At 50.1% G+C, this 17,172-nt stretch overlaps 1 protein-coding gene across 2 annotated transcripts; it reads left to right on the forward strand.

Annotated features, from left to right (window-relative positions):
* The first annotated feature begins 9,175 nt into the window (after positions 1–9,175).
* DDX39A (DExD-box helicase 39A) lies at positions 9,176–17,109 on the forward strand. Of its 2 annotated transcripts, none has more exons than XM_036302766.1 (11): positions 9,176–9,332; positions 13,195–13,406; positions 13,518–13,645; positions 14,265–14,357; positions 14,730–14,913; positions 15,590–15,708; positions 16,053–16,184; positions 16,278–16,387; positions 16,491–16,635; positions 16,726–16,873; positions 16,959–17,109. In XM_036302766.1, exons 2-11 carry the CDS (start codon positions 13,199–13,201, stop codon positions 16,973–16,975), a joined length of 1,284 nt encoding a protein of 427 aa, XP_036158659.1. In that variant the 5' UTR covers positions 9,176–9,332; positions 13,195–13,198; the 3' UTR covers positions 16,976–17,109. The 2 variants fall into 2 exon arrangements, with proteins under 2 accessions (XP_036158659.1, XP_036158658.1); XM_036302765.1 differs by lacking the exon at positions 9,176–9,332 and adding an exon at positions 10,244–11,004.
* Positions 17,110–17,172: the final 63 nt, after the last annotated feature.

The following is a 17,172-nucleotide window of genomic DNA, read 5'->3' on the forward strand; positions in this document are numbered from 1 at the left end:
GTGCTACTGTTATGAATCGTAATGTAAATATCTGATATGCAGGATGTATTCTCATTGTTACAAATTGAACATAATTAAAGCATAGTGATTAATCACAAAAACAATATGTAATTATGTATGTGTTTTCCGATGGTCTTAGGCGACCCTGTGAAAGGGTCGTTCGACCCCCAAAGGGGTTGCGACCCACAGGTTGAGAACCGCTGTCATAGATTAACTTCACCTCTTCTTAAACTTCATACTGCATGGGATCATGTTATGATTTTTGTAATGTCTGGCTTTTTTTTTAGTCTGGATTCTTTCAACATGCTTTGTTTTATTTCTATTAAAATAAAATCCACATACCATATAATTCACTCTTTTTTAAATGTGCAATCTAGTGATTTTTAGTTGTTATGCAAAGTGCTGAGGTCCCAGAAAACCCTGATGTATTGTTCTTGGATTCCCCAAAAGAATAACACAGAGGAGTGGCTGTGAAAGACATGGGATTATTAAGATTTACATGTGCACCAGTGGCGACTGACGGGTGAAGTTGAACCTCGAAGTCCCATCCAGCCTGCGGAAGGGCCACATGCGGGGGAGGGGCGCCGGTGGCCTCGGGTGCTTTCCCAGCACAAGGTTTTATAGAGTACAGAAAGCAGAAAAACAGGGCATGTGGCGGGATTGGGGGGGGGGGGGGGGGGGCGGAGGGTGTTTTCCAGCAAGCTGTGTGAGATCAGAACTGCTAGCTGTTTTTTACTTTATTTTATTATTATTTCTTTGCTACTAGGTGTTTTGGCTGAGGAGTTGGCTAGGCTCCCAAGGTCTCAGTCCACTTACTGATGGCCTTCACTATATTTCCCACAGGGTATCATGGGGAGGGGCCCATGTTCCCATTTACCATACATTAGCATATTCACAACGAACATGTTTTTGGCATTATCCATAGTGTCATGTGTCTCAATAGCTCATTCCTTTTTATTTCTAGGGGTATTCCATGGTGTAGATCAGGGGTAGGGAACGGCTGGCCCGACAACCATGTAAGGCCTGAGAAATCATTTGGTCTGGCCCTGACAAGGCATTAGGGATGCGTTATTTAAATGTTTGACCAAATATAGCAAGTTAACTTTTAAAAAGTATTTTTTTTTTTATTGATTTCAGAAAGGAAGGGAGAGGGAGAAGAAACATCAATGATGAGAATCATTGATTGGCTGCCTCCTGCACACCCCACACTGGGGATCAAGCCCATAACCTGGGCATGTGCTCTGACCAGGAATCAAACCACAACTTCCTGGTTCATAGGTCGATCCTCAACCACTGAGCACACTGGCCAGGCAGGCAGGTTAATTTTTAAGTTGAGAATTTCGTAGGGCCCGAGAATAATGTTATAAATATCCAAATGGCCGTTGGTGGGAAAAATAGCCCCTGGTGTAGATGGACCACAGTTTCTTCATTCACTTATTGGTGGACATTTGTGTTTTGTGCAGTTTGGGGCTATTATGCATAAACAATATTCATTGCTTATTATCTTTCTGTGGGCAAAAAATATTTCATGTACTGTTAGATCTCTACCTAAGAGGATTACTAAATCATGAGGTAGGTGCCTGTTTAACCCAATGGGTCTCATCTGGGGTGAACATTAGCAATGTCAGGAGATATGAGAGATTTTTGGTTGTAACCACTGGAGGTGGAGTAGTTGCTACGCATCTACTGGTCATGACCAGGAATGCTGCTGAACACCCTACAACGGGACCCCACCCCCACCACCACCACAAATGATCTGGCCCAAACAGCAGGAGTGCTGAGGTTGAGAAGTCTGGTCCACCTTCTTACAAACTACCAACCAACTCATTTTCCAAAGTGACTCTTGTTTTACCTGCCACCAGGGCCTGTCCAGCCCCTGGCACTGTCAGTCCTTTTAGCCATTTGGGCGGGTGTGTTTTAAATCTTTTATATCTTAAAAGAATTCTGAACTGATCAAGCCAATATGAAAAATGTTCATGTTTGTTAATCTTGGGTGGTGGGGTGGTGGGTGTACTTTAGGAGGTTCTGATCTTTTTCTTTTCTGGCTAAATAGTTGTTTTTATTTGGGAGGGGGATGTTTGTCTTTTTTTAATAGTAGAAGCTCCTCGTGGTTGCATGGATGTGTTTTCCTGTTTTCCCAGACTTCTCAACAGGACTCAGCTGGCTTCAGCAGCCTCCTTCACAACTCATCTCAGATCTAATTACTCCCAAGCTCGCCTCCCACCTGCTTTCCTGGGGCACCTCTTCTTTCTCCCGGGAATGGTTCTCTCTCTCTCTCTCTCTCTCTCTCTCTCTCTCCCTCTCTCTCTCTCTCTCTCTCTCTCTCTCTCTCTCTCTCTCTCTCTCTCTCTCCCTTCTCTACCTTCAAAAGATGCTGGCCAAGTCTAATGGAGGGAGATGGTCTAGGCTTGGATCCCTGGTAGCTGTGGGATCTTCAGCCTGGGATTAACTCTCTCTGGACTTTAGGTCACCCACCTAACAATGAATATGCTAAATTGCACACCTCTTTGTGGGGTTCAGATTCAATCTGTGTATATATAGGGGGTCCTCAAAAAATGTATACACACACTTTCAATATTTATAAAGTCAATGTTTATTAAAGTACTTTTCATTTTCAAAATTGAGCTATCAGCCAAAGTGTATGTACATTTTTTAGGGACACCCTGTATTTAGATTTCTCTGGACAAGGCTGAGCACTAGGGCAGGGCCTAGGGTGAGGAGAGTAAGGCAATTACGTACAAAATTTAAGGGGATACGAGAAAACTCAAGATACATAATGTTTTAATGCAATAATTATTTAAAAAGTAATGCAAAGTGTTCAAATAAAGACAGCATCAGTAATCTTGATTTTTTTTTTTTGCTGCCTCAGGCATTAACATGGCTTGGCTTCATGCAGCACTGTTATTGATGCCAGTCTACTTAAATTTTTAAATATATGTTCTTTAAACATTTAAAAATTTTATTTTTGAATATATTTTTATTGATTTCAGAGAGGAAGAGAGAGGGAGAGAGAAATAGAAATATCAGTGATGTGAGAGAATCATTGATTGGTTGTCTCCTGTACGCCCCACACTGGGGATCGAGGCCACAACCGGGCATGTGCCCTGACCATGAATCAAACCATGACCTCCTGGTCCATGGTTCAATGCTCAACCACTGAGCCACACCGGCCAGGCATGTCTATTTCAATTTTTAAAAAACATATGTTTTTATTGATTTTGCTTATTTATCTTAAATCCTCACCTGAGGATATTTCTCCACTGATTTTTAGAGAGAGTGGAAGAGAGAGGGAAAGACAGAGAAATATCGATGTGAGAGAAACACATCAATTGGTTGCCTCCTACATGCGCCCTTCTGTCCTCAGGCCAATGTTCTATCCACTGAGCCAAACCGGCTAGGGCTGTTTTTATTGATTTTAGAGAGGAAGAGAGCGGGAGAGAGAAACATCCCCAGGGCAAAATAAAAATGGTTTTAAATCTATGATAAACAAAATATCAAAATTTTAAGCCCTGGCTGGTGTGACTCTATTAGTTGGAGGGTTGTCCCCTGCACCTAAAGCATTATCCTGCCACATATTACAGCCTTAAAATATTTATATGCAGACCAAAAAAAAAAAAAAAAAAAAAAAAAAAAAAAAAAAAAAAAGGAGATTCTGTGGAAAGTAGCCTCATAGGGTGTTCTGATCATAAAATCCTAACTGGGCAGGTCATGGTGCATAGACATGCCCCAGGCCCATAACTTCTTTAGTAAAAGCTTTTTCTTTGCCTGACACAAGCCTGTCCACTGTTTCTGTGCATCTAGGTTAACACACCTTTGAAAATGCCCTCTTTCAGATCTCTTCTTCTAATGCCTAACCACCCTTTCAGACCCGACCTTCTAAAGCATGAGAGCAGCCTTAGCTGGTTTGGCTCAGTGGATAGAGCGTTGGCCTGTGGCCTGGGTCCTGGGTTCAATTCCAGTCAAGGGCACATGCTGGCTTGCAGTCTTAATCCCCAGTAGGGGGCATGCAGGAGGCAGCCAATCCATGATTCTCATTGTTGATGTTTCTAGCTCTCTCCCCCTCTCCCTTTCTTTCTGAAATCAATAAAAAAATAATAGTAAAGAGAAACTGTTTTTTTTTTAAAAGTGTGAGAGCACATAATCTAAATTATCCTGTAATCCAATCCCCTCCTTGATTTCTCCCACCTCCAGGTAATCTTCCTTAGTTTCCTCTTAATTCCAAATGCATAAAATAAGCTGAAAAACTGTTATCTCTGGAACATTTGAGATCTTGCTTGTTGGGGTGTAGCCCCAGCAGGTCCAGGGGTTCCCAAACGTGTGGACGAAGTTGGCAAAGAAGGAATGACATGGAGGTAGCATTCAGGTGATCATCATAGCCAGGTTCTCTAGCCAGGATCTCCAGCCAAGTTCTGTCCAGGTTCTCTTGCCATGTTCTCTCGCTAGGTTCTCCAGCCAAGTTCTGTGTTTTATTGTCTTGTTACATCTGTATTTATACCAGTTGATTATTTTAATCCTATCAATTTCTATTCCAAAGGTTAGGGCGTTTCTTATCTCCATTCCAGGGAGTAAAGATTATGTAGCTTAAGTGTGATTGTTCGTAGCTAAAGTGATTAACTACCCGCCTGACACTTAGTTAAGGGGTTTTATTCCCTCCCTAACTTCAGGGAAAAATCCCTACCTGGGGAAACAACCTTTCTCGGAGAGGTGACGTTGGTTAAAACACAGCGCCAAGAAGGGGAGCAAACATATTAAGAACAGTATGCCATATACGCCAGGTCCCCTGAAACATATGCTGTGCAGATGTTTCTTCCCTGCAGCGACTATGTCAAGCAGCAAGGATGGACCGGCTTCCAGCACTTGCTCTCCAGCATATGTCGTCAGTTTGACTCAAACTCTTATAAAAATTCTCTACAGATGCTCAGTGGTTGAGCATCGATTTATGAACCAGGAGGTCACGGTTCGATTCCCGGTCAGGGCACATGCCCAGATTGCCAGCTCTATCCCCAGTGGAGGGCGTACAGGAGGCAGCCAATAGATGATTCTCTCTCACCATTGATGTTTCTATCTCTCTTTCCCTCTCCCTTCTTCTCTGAAATCAATTATATATATTATATATATATATATATATATATATATTTGTTATTATTAATATACTAGAGGCCTGGTGCACAAAAATTTGTGCACTCGGAGGGGGGAGGGGGTGTCCCTCAGCATGGCCTGTGCCCTCTCGCAGTCTGGGACCCCTCGGGAGATAACGACCTGCTGGCTTAGGCCTGCTCCCGGGTGGCAGAGGGCAGGCCCAATCCCTAGGTGCAGCCCCTGGTCGGGCTCAGAGCAGGGCCAATTGGGGAGTTGGGGCGCCGCCCCCTGTCATGCACAGAGCAGGGCAGATCGGGAGGTTTCGATGCCACTCTCAGTCACGCACAGGGTAGGGCCGATTGGGGGGTTGGGGCACCACCCCCTGTCACACTCAAGGCAGGGTTGATGGGGAGGTTGCGGCGCCACCCCCTGTCACGCACAGAGCAGGGCCAATCAGGGGGTTGGGGCGCTGCCCCCTGTCACACACAGAGCAGGGCCCATCAGGGGGGTTGGGGCTCCGTACCCTGTCACTCACAGAACAGGGCCCATCAGGGGGTTGGGGAGCTCCCCCCTGTCACGCACAGAGCAGGGCGGATCAGGGGGTTGGGGCGCCGCCCTCTATCACCCACAGAGCAGGGCCGATCAGGGGGTTGGGGCGCCGCCACTGTCACACTCAGGGCAGGGCCGATGGGGAGGTTATGGCTCTACCCCATCACACACAGAGCAGGGCCTGTGGGGGGATGGGGTGGTTGGGGCGCCTTCCCCTGTCATGAACAGAGCAGGGCGGATAGGGAGGTTGTAGCCCCGCCCCCTGTCACACACAGAGCTGCAGGGCATCAGGGGGATTGGGCGCTGCCCCTGTCACACTGATCCAGGTGCCAGGAGGCCTCTCAGCTCCGCTGATCCCGGTGCTGGGACGCATATTACCCTTTTACTATATAGGATAGAGGCCTGGTGCACGGGTGGGGGCCGGCTGGTTTGCCCTGAAGGGTGTCCTGGATCAGGGTGGGGGTCCCCACTGGGGTGCCTGGCCAGTCTGGGTGAGGGGCTGAGGGCTGTTTTCAGGCTGGCGGGTGACTGAAGCTCCCAACCTCTCCTTTTCTCCTTTTTTTTTTTTTTAATTCTGGGATTTATTTACCTTCTATGGCTGTCACTGGAACTGAGAGCCGGCTTTAGCTCTGAGGCTCGGCTCCAGCTTTGAGACCTCGGCTGCTGAAAGCAAGTATCTGGGTTTGTTTGGCTTCTATAATTGAAACACTGTTACAGCTCCAGCTCTGAGGCCCAGCTGGCTGAAAGCAGGTTTCTGGGTTTGTTTAGCTTCTATAATTGCAACATTGTTTCTTAGAGTGCAGCTCAGAGGCCGGCAGCGGCAGGCAGGGAACCTTGGCTTCCTCCATCACTGGAGCAAGCAAGCCTCCTGTTCGCTTCAGCTGCCTGGCTGCCGGCCGTCATCTTGGTTGGCAGTTAATTTGCATATCTCGCTGATTAGCCAATGGGAAGGGTAGCGAAATTATGGTTAATTACCATGTTTGTCTATTATTAATTAGATAGGATAAAATATATTTTACTTATCTTCAGGTTTGGAAATTTCTTACATTGACACACAACACAGAATGAGGACCTGTCTGACTTTTTTCATTATTATAAAAGCTTGGACAGCTTAGAATTAATTCCCCCACTTCTGTTCTTGCCTCCTTCAACCCATTTGCCACTCTCCTGCCAGAGTGCCTTATACAAACACAAATCTGATCATGTCACTTCCCTGCTTACAGCCCCACAACGGATACAGAAGAGCAGACAGATGATTCCCCACTGTCTTGGGATGAAGGCTCCGTGGACAATGGATTGGCACACAGTGACCATTCCCCACTGCTTCCTCGCCACAATAGTACTTATCTTGATGACTGAAGTGTTTTTTGTTTTGTTTTGGGTGGCCCCTTAAATTTTGCATGCCTCACCCTCATTTTGGCCCTGCTGGGCACATCGCAGGTGCCCATAGCTCTGTAATTGGTGTGGTTATTACACACAATACCTACTTATAGTATGAAACGCCTCCCTCTGGATTGACTGATTTCCCTTCATTGGGCTTTTTGGCTGAAATTGTACCTCTAGGGACTTCAGGTTTATATTCCTTGTCTAGAACATAGACTCCAAGATAGCCAAGACTAACTGAAATGGAAATGCTAGGATCTCCTTGGACACAGTGGTGGAAGGGTTAACTGTGTCAGGGGCTTAGGGAGGGGGAATGCTAGAGCAGGCGTATCTTTTTGACCTGCCTCCCCCCTCAAATCCCCAAATCAAAACATAACTGAGAAAAGACTAACTACACCAGGTGTGGGCAAGGACTGAGAGTCGCTGGAACTCTCACAGGGTGCTAGTGAAGTGTGAAGTGGAACTACCGCTTAGGGAAACTCAGGATCCACCTGAAACTGATACAAAATAACATTCAATGTAAACTGTAAAACAAGCGAACACACAAAACACCTCGGCATCAACTATAGCTGCACACATGACCTAGGGCCCACCAATCCATTTCCAGGTACTTACCATGGATAAGTGAACTCATGTTCAAAAAAATACCTGTCTACACTTTATTCACTATGACCAAAGACTGGAAACAACCAAATGTCCATCATGTTCCATTGCTATGAAATTCAAGAACAGAGAAAGCTCTAGCGATAGAAATCCATATAGTGGGTGCCTGGGGGGCGAGGAGGCTGGTAGGGTGGTAAGGCGTGTGGCTGACTTGAGAGACACAAGGGAACTTGCTGGAAATAGTCCACATCTTCACTGGGCAATAGTTACTTGGGTGACAACCTGATCCCTTTACCGTAAACATTACCTTTCAGCAAAGTACTAGGAGAAAACATCTTAATTTTGGTTTTGTGACCTGAAACTGCACTAGCACAGTGTCTGACTTAGGACATGCCTCTCAGCAAACAGGGATTTTGCCATGACCATTTCTCTCACTCCAGTGCCATTAAGGACCCTTTCCCCCAAGGTTTCTGGGTTTGTTTAGCTTCTAATAATTGCAACATTGTTTCTTAGAGTGCAGCTCAGAAGCCAGCAGCGGCAGGCGGGGAACCTTGGCTTCCTCCGTCCTCTGGTCACCCCAAGCTCCGGTGAATGCCACCACAAAATCCCTAAATTCTGTGCCCAGCATAGAGGCAACATTTCTTTTTAAAAAAAAAAAAATATATATATATATATATTTTTTTTGATTATATATATTGATTGATTTCAGAGAGTAAGGGAGAGAGACAGACATAGAAACATCCATGATGAGAGCAAATCATCTATGGGCTGCCTCCTGCACACTCCACACTGGGGATGAGCCAGCAACCGGGGGAATGTGCCCTGATTCATACATTGATGCTCCACCACTGAGCCACGCTGGCTGGGCAAGGCCACATTTCCTTTCCTTTTCTTTTCTTTTCTTTTCCTCTTCTCTTCTCTTCTCTTTCTTTCTTTCTTTCTTTCTTTCTTTCTTTCTTTCTTTCTTTCTTTCTTTCATGTATATTTATTGATTTAAGAGAGGGAGAGAGAGAGAGAGAGAGAGAGAGAAACATCAATGATGAGAGAGAATCACTGATTGGCTGCCCAGGCATGTGCCCTGACCTGAATCGAACCATGACTTCCTAGGTTAGCCATCAACCACTGAGCCCTGGGAGGCCACATTTCTTAAAAGTAACACACTCACGCCCTGGCTGGTTTGGCTCAGTGGACAGAGCTTCGGCCTACAGCTCTGCTCGATCCCCAGTAGGGGGTGTACAGGAAACAACCCATCCATGATTCTCTCTCATCATTGATGTCTCTATTTCTCCCTCTCCTTTCCTCTCTGAAGTCAGTAAAAAAAAAAGAAAGAAAGAATAACATTCCTAGTACAAGTCAATCATTCCAGCTTCCATTGCCAGCACCAAATATGGCGGAAGCCCCCTCAGGCCAAACCCCGGTCACATGACAGGAGGCAGGCAGACACCGGCCCAACCCACTCGGGCACCTATTTTTAGATCGACCAATGAACCCGAGGCAAGAGGCACGCCCTCTTTCCTCTCTTCACCAATAGCGTTCAGACATCTTCCGCAGAATCCAATCACCGCTCCCGCCTCTCTTGACTGAAAAGCCAACGGCCCAGTGAGCAGATTCTCAGTCCAACGCAGGAGGCAGGAAGCGCTCTAGCTCGTGTCGGGGCGCGGGACGGGCATCCGTGGTGGGTCGACTCTCGGAGCGCGCGGAGGCGAACGGAGAACTAGGTGAGAGTCAGGTCCGGGGCGCGGGGCCCCGGTTCGGGGACGTCGGCCCTGCGGGCGAGTGGGCGAGGGGAGACGCAGGGGATTGAGCGGAGGAGGAGGAGGGGGCGCGAGACAAGGTGGGGCGGGGCGGTTGGTGCGCCCGCGCGCGCGCGTTGCGGCCGTTGGAGGCCGGGGCGCATGCGCCAGGGGCGGGTCGGCAGTTGGCGGGACGCGGGACCCGTTTCCGGGAGGTGCTGTCATGGCGCCCCGGGGGACGAGCCCTAATAGGGGAGCGAGCCTCCTTGTTCGAGGAGACCGCGAGGCGTCCCGGGACTGATTGGGGAACGGTTCGGAGGGCGACGCCGAGATCTGGAACCGCGATGGGAGAAACCGGAGTTTGTAGACGTGATGGGGTTCTCCGAGCTCGAGGAACTTCCCCTCCCCTACTCGGCTCTGTTCTTGCTCCCCGTTTAGGGGGGGATCTGGGGTTTCAGATATTTAGGGCAAAAACCATGTCCAAATAGGGAGCAAACTGAAGTCGACATCCTTCCTGGGATTTGAGGGTGAAAGGGTGTGCGTACATGTCTGAGTTGTCACTTGTGGGGTCGACTTTAGGTTCCTCCGCTCCCGGGGCCGCAGGCGGTCCCTCTGGGCGGGACAGATCTCGCCAGATCCTCTCCTGGTCTCATTTGTTTTGAGCTTTTGATCCTGGCTAGCCACTTCCTAGAAAAACGTGTGCCTAAAACTCAGTATGTTCCCAAGTCGGTCTACCCTTCCAAACCTCTTTATTCCTTTACTTTTTAAAAATGCATTTTTATTGATTTTAGAGAGGAAGGGAGAGAGAGAAACATCAGTGACGGGAGAGAAAATCATTGATGGGCTGCCTCCTGCACGTCCCACAGTGGGGATGGAGCCTGCAACCCAGGCATGTGCCCTGACCGGGAATCGAATGGTGACCTCCTGGTTCGAGGCTCAACCACTGAGCCACGCCAGTGGGGACACTATTTCTTTTAAATACACCACCTCTTGGTCAGCTAAGAGCATACGCTGGCATGATCCCATCTTGTAGAGGTGTGGTCCACCCTTTTCCCTCCTTAGTTAATCCTCTTCCCTACCTTGGTTAATCCTCTCTCCCTTGGTGAGGTTGGTCTCATCCCCAACTCCTAATAACTCGCTCTTGGGCAAATGAAGGGCAAAGACTGACGGGGTCACTCAAATCTGAAACTTAATCAGAGATTCCCTAGTACAAGCGCCCTGGACCTGACCAGCTCGTCCACCTTTGTCTTCTGCCTCTTTGTCAACCAGCCAGTCCTACTCTTCATTCCCCTAAAGGGGCTGGCGCTTTGGGGACTGAACCTTCCTCCTGTTCTCCCTGCTACCTGGGAAATGACCCCTTCCTAAGTCTGCCAGTCGCAATCAGACGATGACCTTTTTTCAAGAGTCGGATAAAAATACATGTTCATTTTAGCCTCTAAAATGAGGCCTTGATTTTAGTTCCATCTACTTAGTCATTACTGTTGAGTGCTTACTTGATGTATGCCAAGTTCTGACCTAGGCTCTTGGCAGAGGGGCTGGCATGAGTTGAAGGGTGCTTTTTAGATTGGAGCCAGCAGGAAATGTCTTTCTGGAACAACATGCCTGAAGGAAGTGGAACTCGTGGCCTTTCCAGGCAGCAGGAGCAACAAGTGCAAAGGTGTGAGGCCCAGCAGCTAAGGCCAGTGAGGGCGGGCAAGGGGCGAGATGAGGTCTGACCACAGTGGGGATCAGGTGTAGGGCCTGGGAGGGTGGTGAGCACAGTGGGAGCCTGTGGAGGGTTTTGAGCAGGAGTGGCATTCTCTGACTGAGCCTCTATAGGCTCCTTTTGGCTGCTGTGGAAGAGTGGATGGAGGATCATGGGGGATGGAAAACAGGGAGACTAGTAAGGGGGCTGTTGACAGAAATTAGATACCCAGATTCCCATCAACTGACAGTGGATAAATTGGTACTGTACCTGTACGATGGAATAGTCAGACATGAAAAAGAATGCAATACTGATACATGTTAAACATGGATAAGTCTTGAAAACCTGCTGCTGAAAGAAGCCAGATAAAAGGATCACATATGGTTCCATTATATGAAATGCCCAAAGAAGGCATATTCATAGAAAAGAAAGACTAGTGGTTGCCAAAGGGGTTGTGGGCATAGGATGATAGCTCAAGGGCACAGGGTTTGTTTGTTCTAGGTCAGCCATGGGCAAACTACAGCCCGCGGGCAGGATCCGGCCAGTTTGAAATGAATAGAACTACTGAAAAAAAAGACCATACCCTTTTATGTAATGATGTTTACTTTGAATTTATATTAGTTCACACAAACACTCCATCCATGCTTTTGTTCCGGCCCTCCGGTCCAGTTTAAGAACCCATTGTGGCCCTCGAGTCAAAAAGTTTGCCCACCCCTGTTCTAGGTGGTGCAATATTCTTAAACTGTGGCGACGATTGCATGTATCTATGATTACACTAAAAACCATTGAATTGTACACTTTAAAGGCTGTAGCATGTGAATATCTCAAAGCTGTTCTAATTTTAAAAAGAAAGGTAACGGCAGCTTGGGACCTGCAAGGTAGTGGGGTTGAGAACTGACCTGATTGTTCATTAGGGTGGGATTTGTTGCTGATGGGACAAGAATGTGAGAGAGAATGGGGATGCAACCTGTGGGGAGAAATGGAGGGCTTTTACTCTGGGCATTTTGAGTTCAACTTACAAAGGGAAGTGTGGAAGAGGTGGCGGGTAACTGAGGGAGCTGAGGAGAGTCATTGCTGTTAGAGACACAGTTTGAGAGGCCTCAGCACAGAGGTGGTGAAAACCCTGGGCCACGGAGTCATGGAGAGGATGAGAGACAGGGTGGCCATAAACTGGGCCTGGACCCTCCGCACCCAGCTCAGGAAGAGGGCCTCCTTCAGTACTTCTACTCCGTAGATTGGAGGCTGGGGTGGGGCAGGAGTGACAAGGGACAGTGTTGTCAGGTTTGGGTCCCTGTAGCACATCTCAGCACCCAGTGGGTGCTCTGTATGTTTTGGATTAAATAAAGCCAGGATGTGAGCTAGCTTTGTATTAATTCCATTTACCATCTCAGCTTCATTTTTATTGGCCCAGGCCCAATGGGAGGCCTTTTCATGAGAGCACTTAATTATTCCCCAGTGCAGACCACAGAGAGCAGGAGGAGCTGGGGCTGGGCAGATGCTGCTCTCACAAACTCAGGTCTCTGCAGGCTGGGTAGATTCCGTTTGAATTGATTGCGATTGATAGGGACAGGGTTCCTTTAGGCTAGGTAGACTCAGGCAGTTCATTAGACCTGAGACCAGGGTGCTGAGAAGGAGGCATTTGTGCAGAGATCTGGGAGAAGCTCATTCTGGGGGCATCAGTGGGCTATAAAAGCTTGGGGTAGGGACTCGAGTCTGAGCAGCCAAGCAAGGCTGGGTGATTTGAAAGGGGTGGCACGGAATGAGGTTGACGGGCCGAGGAGGAGGGTTGTGAGGGTCGTGGGGAGGAGTTGGAATACCTCTCTGAGCAGGTGAAGCCGTTGTGGAGGTTTCGCTGGCAGGGAGAGCTGAGGTGGTTTGGAGAGTGGTTAGAGATGTGGCCACAACAGGCTGAAGCTGGGCGATGCTGCACAGATGGAGCTGATGGGATGTGCTGCTGGGGTCAATGTGGGGAAATGAAGTCCTGTCTCAGCTTCATCAGCTGGTGGCCTTCCAGGCCAGCCACTGTGATAGGACCCCAGTGCATTGTCCCTCTCGAACCTGTGTTAACAGCCTGCAGCTGCTGTGTAGCCTTCTCCCTGGCTGGTGGGTTTTCCATGCATCTCAGTTGCTTCCCTGGGCCCTTTTTCTCTCTTCTGTTTCCAGTATTATGGCGGAACAGGATGTGGAAAACGAGCTTCTGGATTATGAGGAAGATGAAGAGCCCCAGGCTCCTACAGAGAGCACCCCAGTACCCCCCAAGAAAGATGTCAAGGGGTCCTACGTTTCCATCCACAGCTCTGGCTTCCGGGACTTTCTGCTGAAGCCTGAGCTCCTGCGGGCCATAGTGGACTGTGGCTTTGAGCATCCATCTGAGGGTACGCCTCCCTGTTCCTTCGCTCCCCACCACACCACACCCCTCCGCTGACCCCTCCGCCCACACAGGGAGAATCCAGCTTCCCATCACTCATGGGCTCTTTTTCCTTCAGTTCAGCACGAGTGTATTCCCCAAGCCATCCTGGGCATGGATGTCCTGTGCCAGGCCAAGTCTGGAATGGGCAAGACTGCAGTCTTCGTGCTGGCCACCCTACAGCAGATCGAGCCCGTCAATGGACAGGTGGGCGCGTCCTCCCTCCCAGGCTTAAGTTATGTAAAGTAGCATAGACCACGACTCCTGGTGTTAAAAATTCCTGTTCCCACATTCTTTTTGTGGGCTTTTAAAATGAAGTACAGTACTTAGTTTTACAAAATCCCCCCAAAAATAATAAGCCAAGAAAAAAGCTGGAAAGTGCCCACAGTTTTACCATCCAGAGACATGGTAGTTATTTTGCATGTACTTTCTAAATTGTCCCTACAGTATTTCTGAAGGGGGGTTCCACTGCACACAGCTTTGTTACTGCTGTAGTTGCTGACAGGCCTTAGCTGTCTTATGCCATGACAATCGTGTTCCACTCTCTTGGGGGATAATTGAGGTGAATACCAGTGTTCTGTTTTTGTCATGTTGGGGCAACATCCATGTGCTGCTGCATGTGGGTACACGAGCCTTTGTTTCCTTAGGGTACATGGTGAAGGAGGGAGTTTTAGTGGGAGGTCATGATGTGGTTGCAGAAGACCCCAGTGTAGCTAGAGGGTAGACTCAGCACGGGGCCCGTCACTGGCTAGAGAGCCAGTGTGGGCTCTAGCTGGGGAGGATTTAGGGTGCTGCCTTGAGTGAGTCTCTCTTGCCTACCCAACAGGTGACCGTCTTGGTCATGTGCCACACTCGGGAGCTGGCCTTTCAGATCAGCAAGGAGTATGAGCGCTTCTCCAAGTACATGCCCAGTGTCAAGGTGAGCCCCCTTGAGCCGGGCCTGGCGCCATATGGTCCTCTACAGCCTGGCTGGCCTCAGCTCTGGCCCAGCCAGCATTTACCAAGCTTGGCTGCAGCAGCTGCCTTTGAGGTTTGCGGTGGTTTATGCTCCTTAAAAGCCTGATGAATTATGCATGGCCCCCAGAGGCCGGCGCAGGTCCCAGCCCTGGGCTGCTTTTCAGTGGAGCTGTGCCCAGGCTCTCAGGCCTCTCTAGGCTTGGGGAATTGAGGTCTGCTGCGGCCTGAGTTGGCAGGGCCACGGGCTGGGTGGCTGTCAGCATGGAGTAGGGTGCGAGGCTTCAGCCCTTGGATGGGCAAAAGTGACGCGCCCCCCCCCCCCCCCCCCGCATAGGTGTCCGTGTTCTTCGGGGGTCTCTCCATCAAGAAGGACGAAGAGGTGCTGAAGAAGAACTGTCCCCATGTCGTGGTGGGGACGCCAGGCCGCATCTTGGCACTCGTGCGGAACAGGAGCCTCAACCTGAGAAACGTGAAGCACTTCGTGCTGGATGAGTGTGACAAGATGCTGGAGCAGCTGGGTGAGTGTCCTTGTGGGTCTGTGGGGCTGCCAGAGACCCAGCCAGCCGCACCTGCGCCCTCACAGCCTTCCGACTTCAGAGCCAGGTGGACCCTGACAGGCCAGGGTGAGGGATTTCCCAAAGTGGGGTCACGTGGGTGGCCGGCAGGTCTCCTGTAGCAGTTTAGGGCGAGTTCTTGCTTTGACCTAATGTGACCTGCTACTTCTGACCCCAACCTGAGTGGGACCACAGGGCCTAAATGAGCCACTGTCCGACACATGTTAGCCTGAGGCTTGCCATAGCCTCCTCTCCTGCCGGGTTAGCTCTAGACCCCCTGCCTGCCTTCAGTGAGCCCTGACGGGGCCAGTCAGAGATAGGGCTTGTGTCCTGGGAGGTAGCTGCAGCTCTCACCCCAGCAGCTGTCTCTGCCTCAGGCTCCCTTCCCTGAAGCATGGCTGGAGGTGCTCTGGCACGGCTGCTCCGCTCTGGCAGCGTGTAAGTGGATTGCAGCTCCTCCTGGGCCTGCGCTCACCCCAAGACCAGCCCCGCAGGCATTGGGGTCTCACCCCTCCCTCCACTCCTTGCTCACACCACCCTCATCTTGGTGCCAGGTTGGGAGGGGCTGGGACTGGTCTCGGTTGGGGGTCAAGGTCTGGCAGGCACTCATGCCCACCTGTTTCTTGCCCTCCCCACCCAGACATGCGGCGGGATGTACAGGAGATCTTTCGCCTGACGCCACACGAGAAGCAGTGCATGATGTTCAGTGCCACCCTGAGCAAGGAGATCCGGCCCGTCTGCAGGAAGTTCATGCAAGATGTGAGTAAGCCAAGACCTCAGTGCAGCAGCTTTGGCCCTCCTGGGTCCTGAGGCCCAAGCTGCTGCTGCGGCACGTCGCCCATGCTGCCCTCACAGCACAGCAATGCTGGGAGGCTTGTGGAGCCCTTCTTTCCTCCTCGCTGTCTTGTCGGATTGGGAGCTGAGCTGGGTCCACACCTGAATCAGACCAGAGCTTAGATCCAGCTGTTGGGAGAGAAATGGTCACTGGGTACAGCAGCCTCTCTGGGAAGCATCGCAGCGTGGAGTCGTTCCTGGAAGGTTCTGGGCAGGCAGGGTGCCCAGAAGTAAGCCCTGCCCGCCCCTTCCTGCTCCCCTCCCCTCAGCCTATGGAGGTGTTTGTGGACGACGAGACCAAGCTCACGCTGCATGGGCTGCAGCAGTACTATGTCAAGCTCAAAGACAGCGAAAAGAACCGTAAACTCTTCGACCTCCTGGACGTGCTAGAGTTCAACCAGGTGACACTGCTGTTGCCCTTTGAGGGGTTCTGGGCCTTTGGAAGGACAGTGCACGGGGACCGTGGCCCTGACTCTGCTGCCTTCCTCCGGCAGGTGGTGATCTTCGTGAAGTCGGTGCAGCGCTGCATGGCCCTGGCCCAGCTGCTCGTGGAACAGAACTTCCCAGCCATCGCCATCCACAGGGGCATGGCCCAGGAGGAGCGGTGAGTATGTGCCACCACGAAGGCCTGAGGGTGGGGCCCTCAGAGGGAGTGCTGCTCAGGAACCTTGTACCTGATGTCTGCCTTTTGCTTCTCCTGCACCAAGCCTGTCACGCTATCAGCAGTTCAAGGACTTTCAGCGGCGGATCCTGGTGGCCACCAATCTGTTTGGCCGAGGGATGGACATTGAGCGAGTCAACATCGTCTTCAATTATGACATGCCTGAGGACTCGGACACCTACCTCCACCGGGTGAGTGGCCCCGCAGAGGTGGCACCTCCCTGAGGGCCCCTTCCTGGGGTGGGGACCAGGCCTGGCTTGAGTTCCTGTATCTCCCTGCAGGTGGCCCGTGCGGGTCGCTTTGGCACCAAAGGCCTGGCTATCACTTTTGTGTCTGATGAGAATGATGCCAAAATCCTCAATGATGTTCAGGATAGGTTTGAAGTAAACGTGGCAGAGCTTCCTGAAGAAATTGACATCTCCACATACAGTAAGTGGCTCGGGCAAGAGGGTTGTGCTGGGCCCCGGGGGCCTCTCTTCCTCTCTCACTGGCCTCCGCACATTCTGTCTTACAGTTGAGCAGAGCCGGTAACCACACACCTGACATCCCCGAGCCACCCTGCTTCCCACGTGCTGCTTCAAGTCCTCTTTCTAGGCGACAGTGGGGCTTTCTTTTTACTGTTCAAACACTGTAGATTTGTGTAAGAATAAATTTTTATTATGGAAGCCTGGCTCCCGCCCATTTGTTTCTTACTGGTCTCTTCACATTTCACAGACATAGTGGGCCTG

The sequence above is a fragment of the Myotis myotis genome, unplaced genomic scaffold (assembly GCF_014108235.1).
Source record: "Myotis myotis isolate mMyoMyo1 unplaced genomic scaffold, mMyoMyo1.p scaffold_m19_p_33, whole genome shotgun sequence".
Taxonomy (NCBI): domain Eukaryota; kingdom Metazoa; phylum Chordata; class Mammalia; order Chiroptera; family Vespertilionidae; genus Myotis; species Myotis myotis.

Bases quoted from the DNA above. Each gene is read 5' to 3' on its own strand.
- DDX39A (XM_036302765.1), top strand. From the start codon at position 10,928: ATGTCTTTCTGGAACAACATGCCTGAAGGAAGTGGAACTCGTGGCCTT. The intron at 16,185-16,277 runs GTGACACTGCTG...TTCCTCCGGCAG, and splicing joins ACGTGCTAGAGTTCAACCAG to GTGGTGATCTTCGTGAAGTC. The intron at 16,388-16,490 runs GTGAGTATGTGC...TCCTGCACCAAG, and splicing joins GGCATGGCCCAGGAGGAGCG to CCTGTCACGCTATCAGCAGT.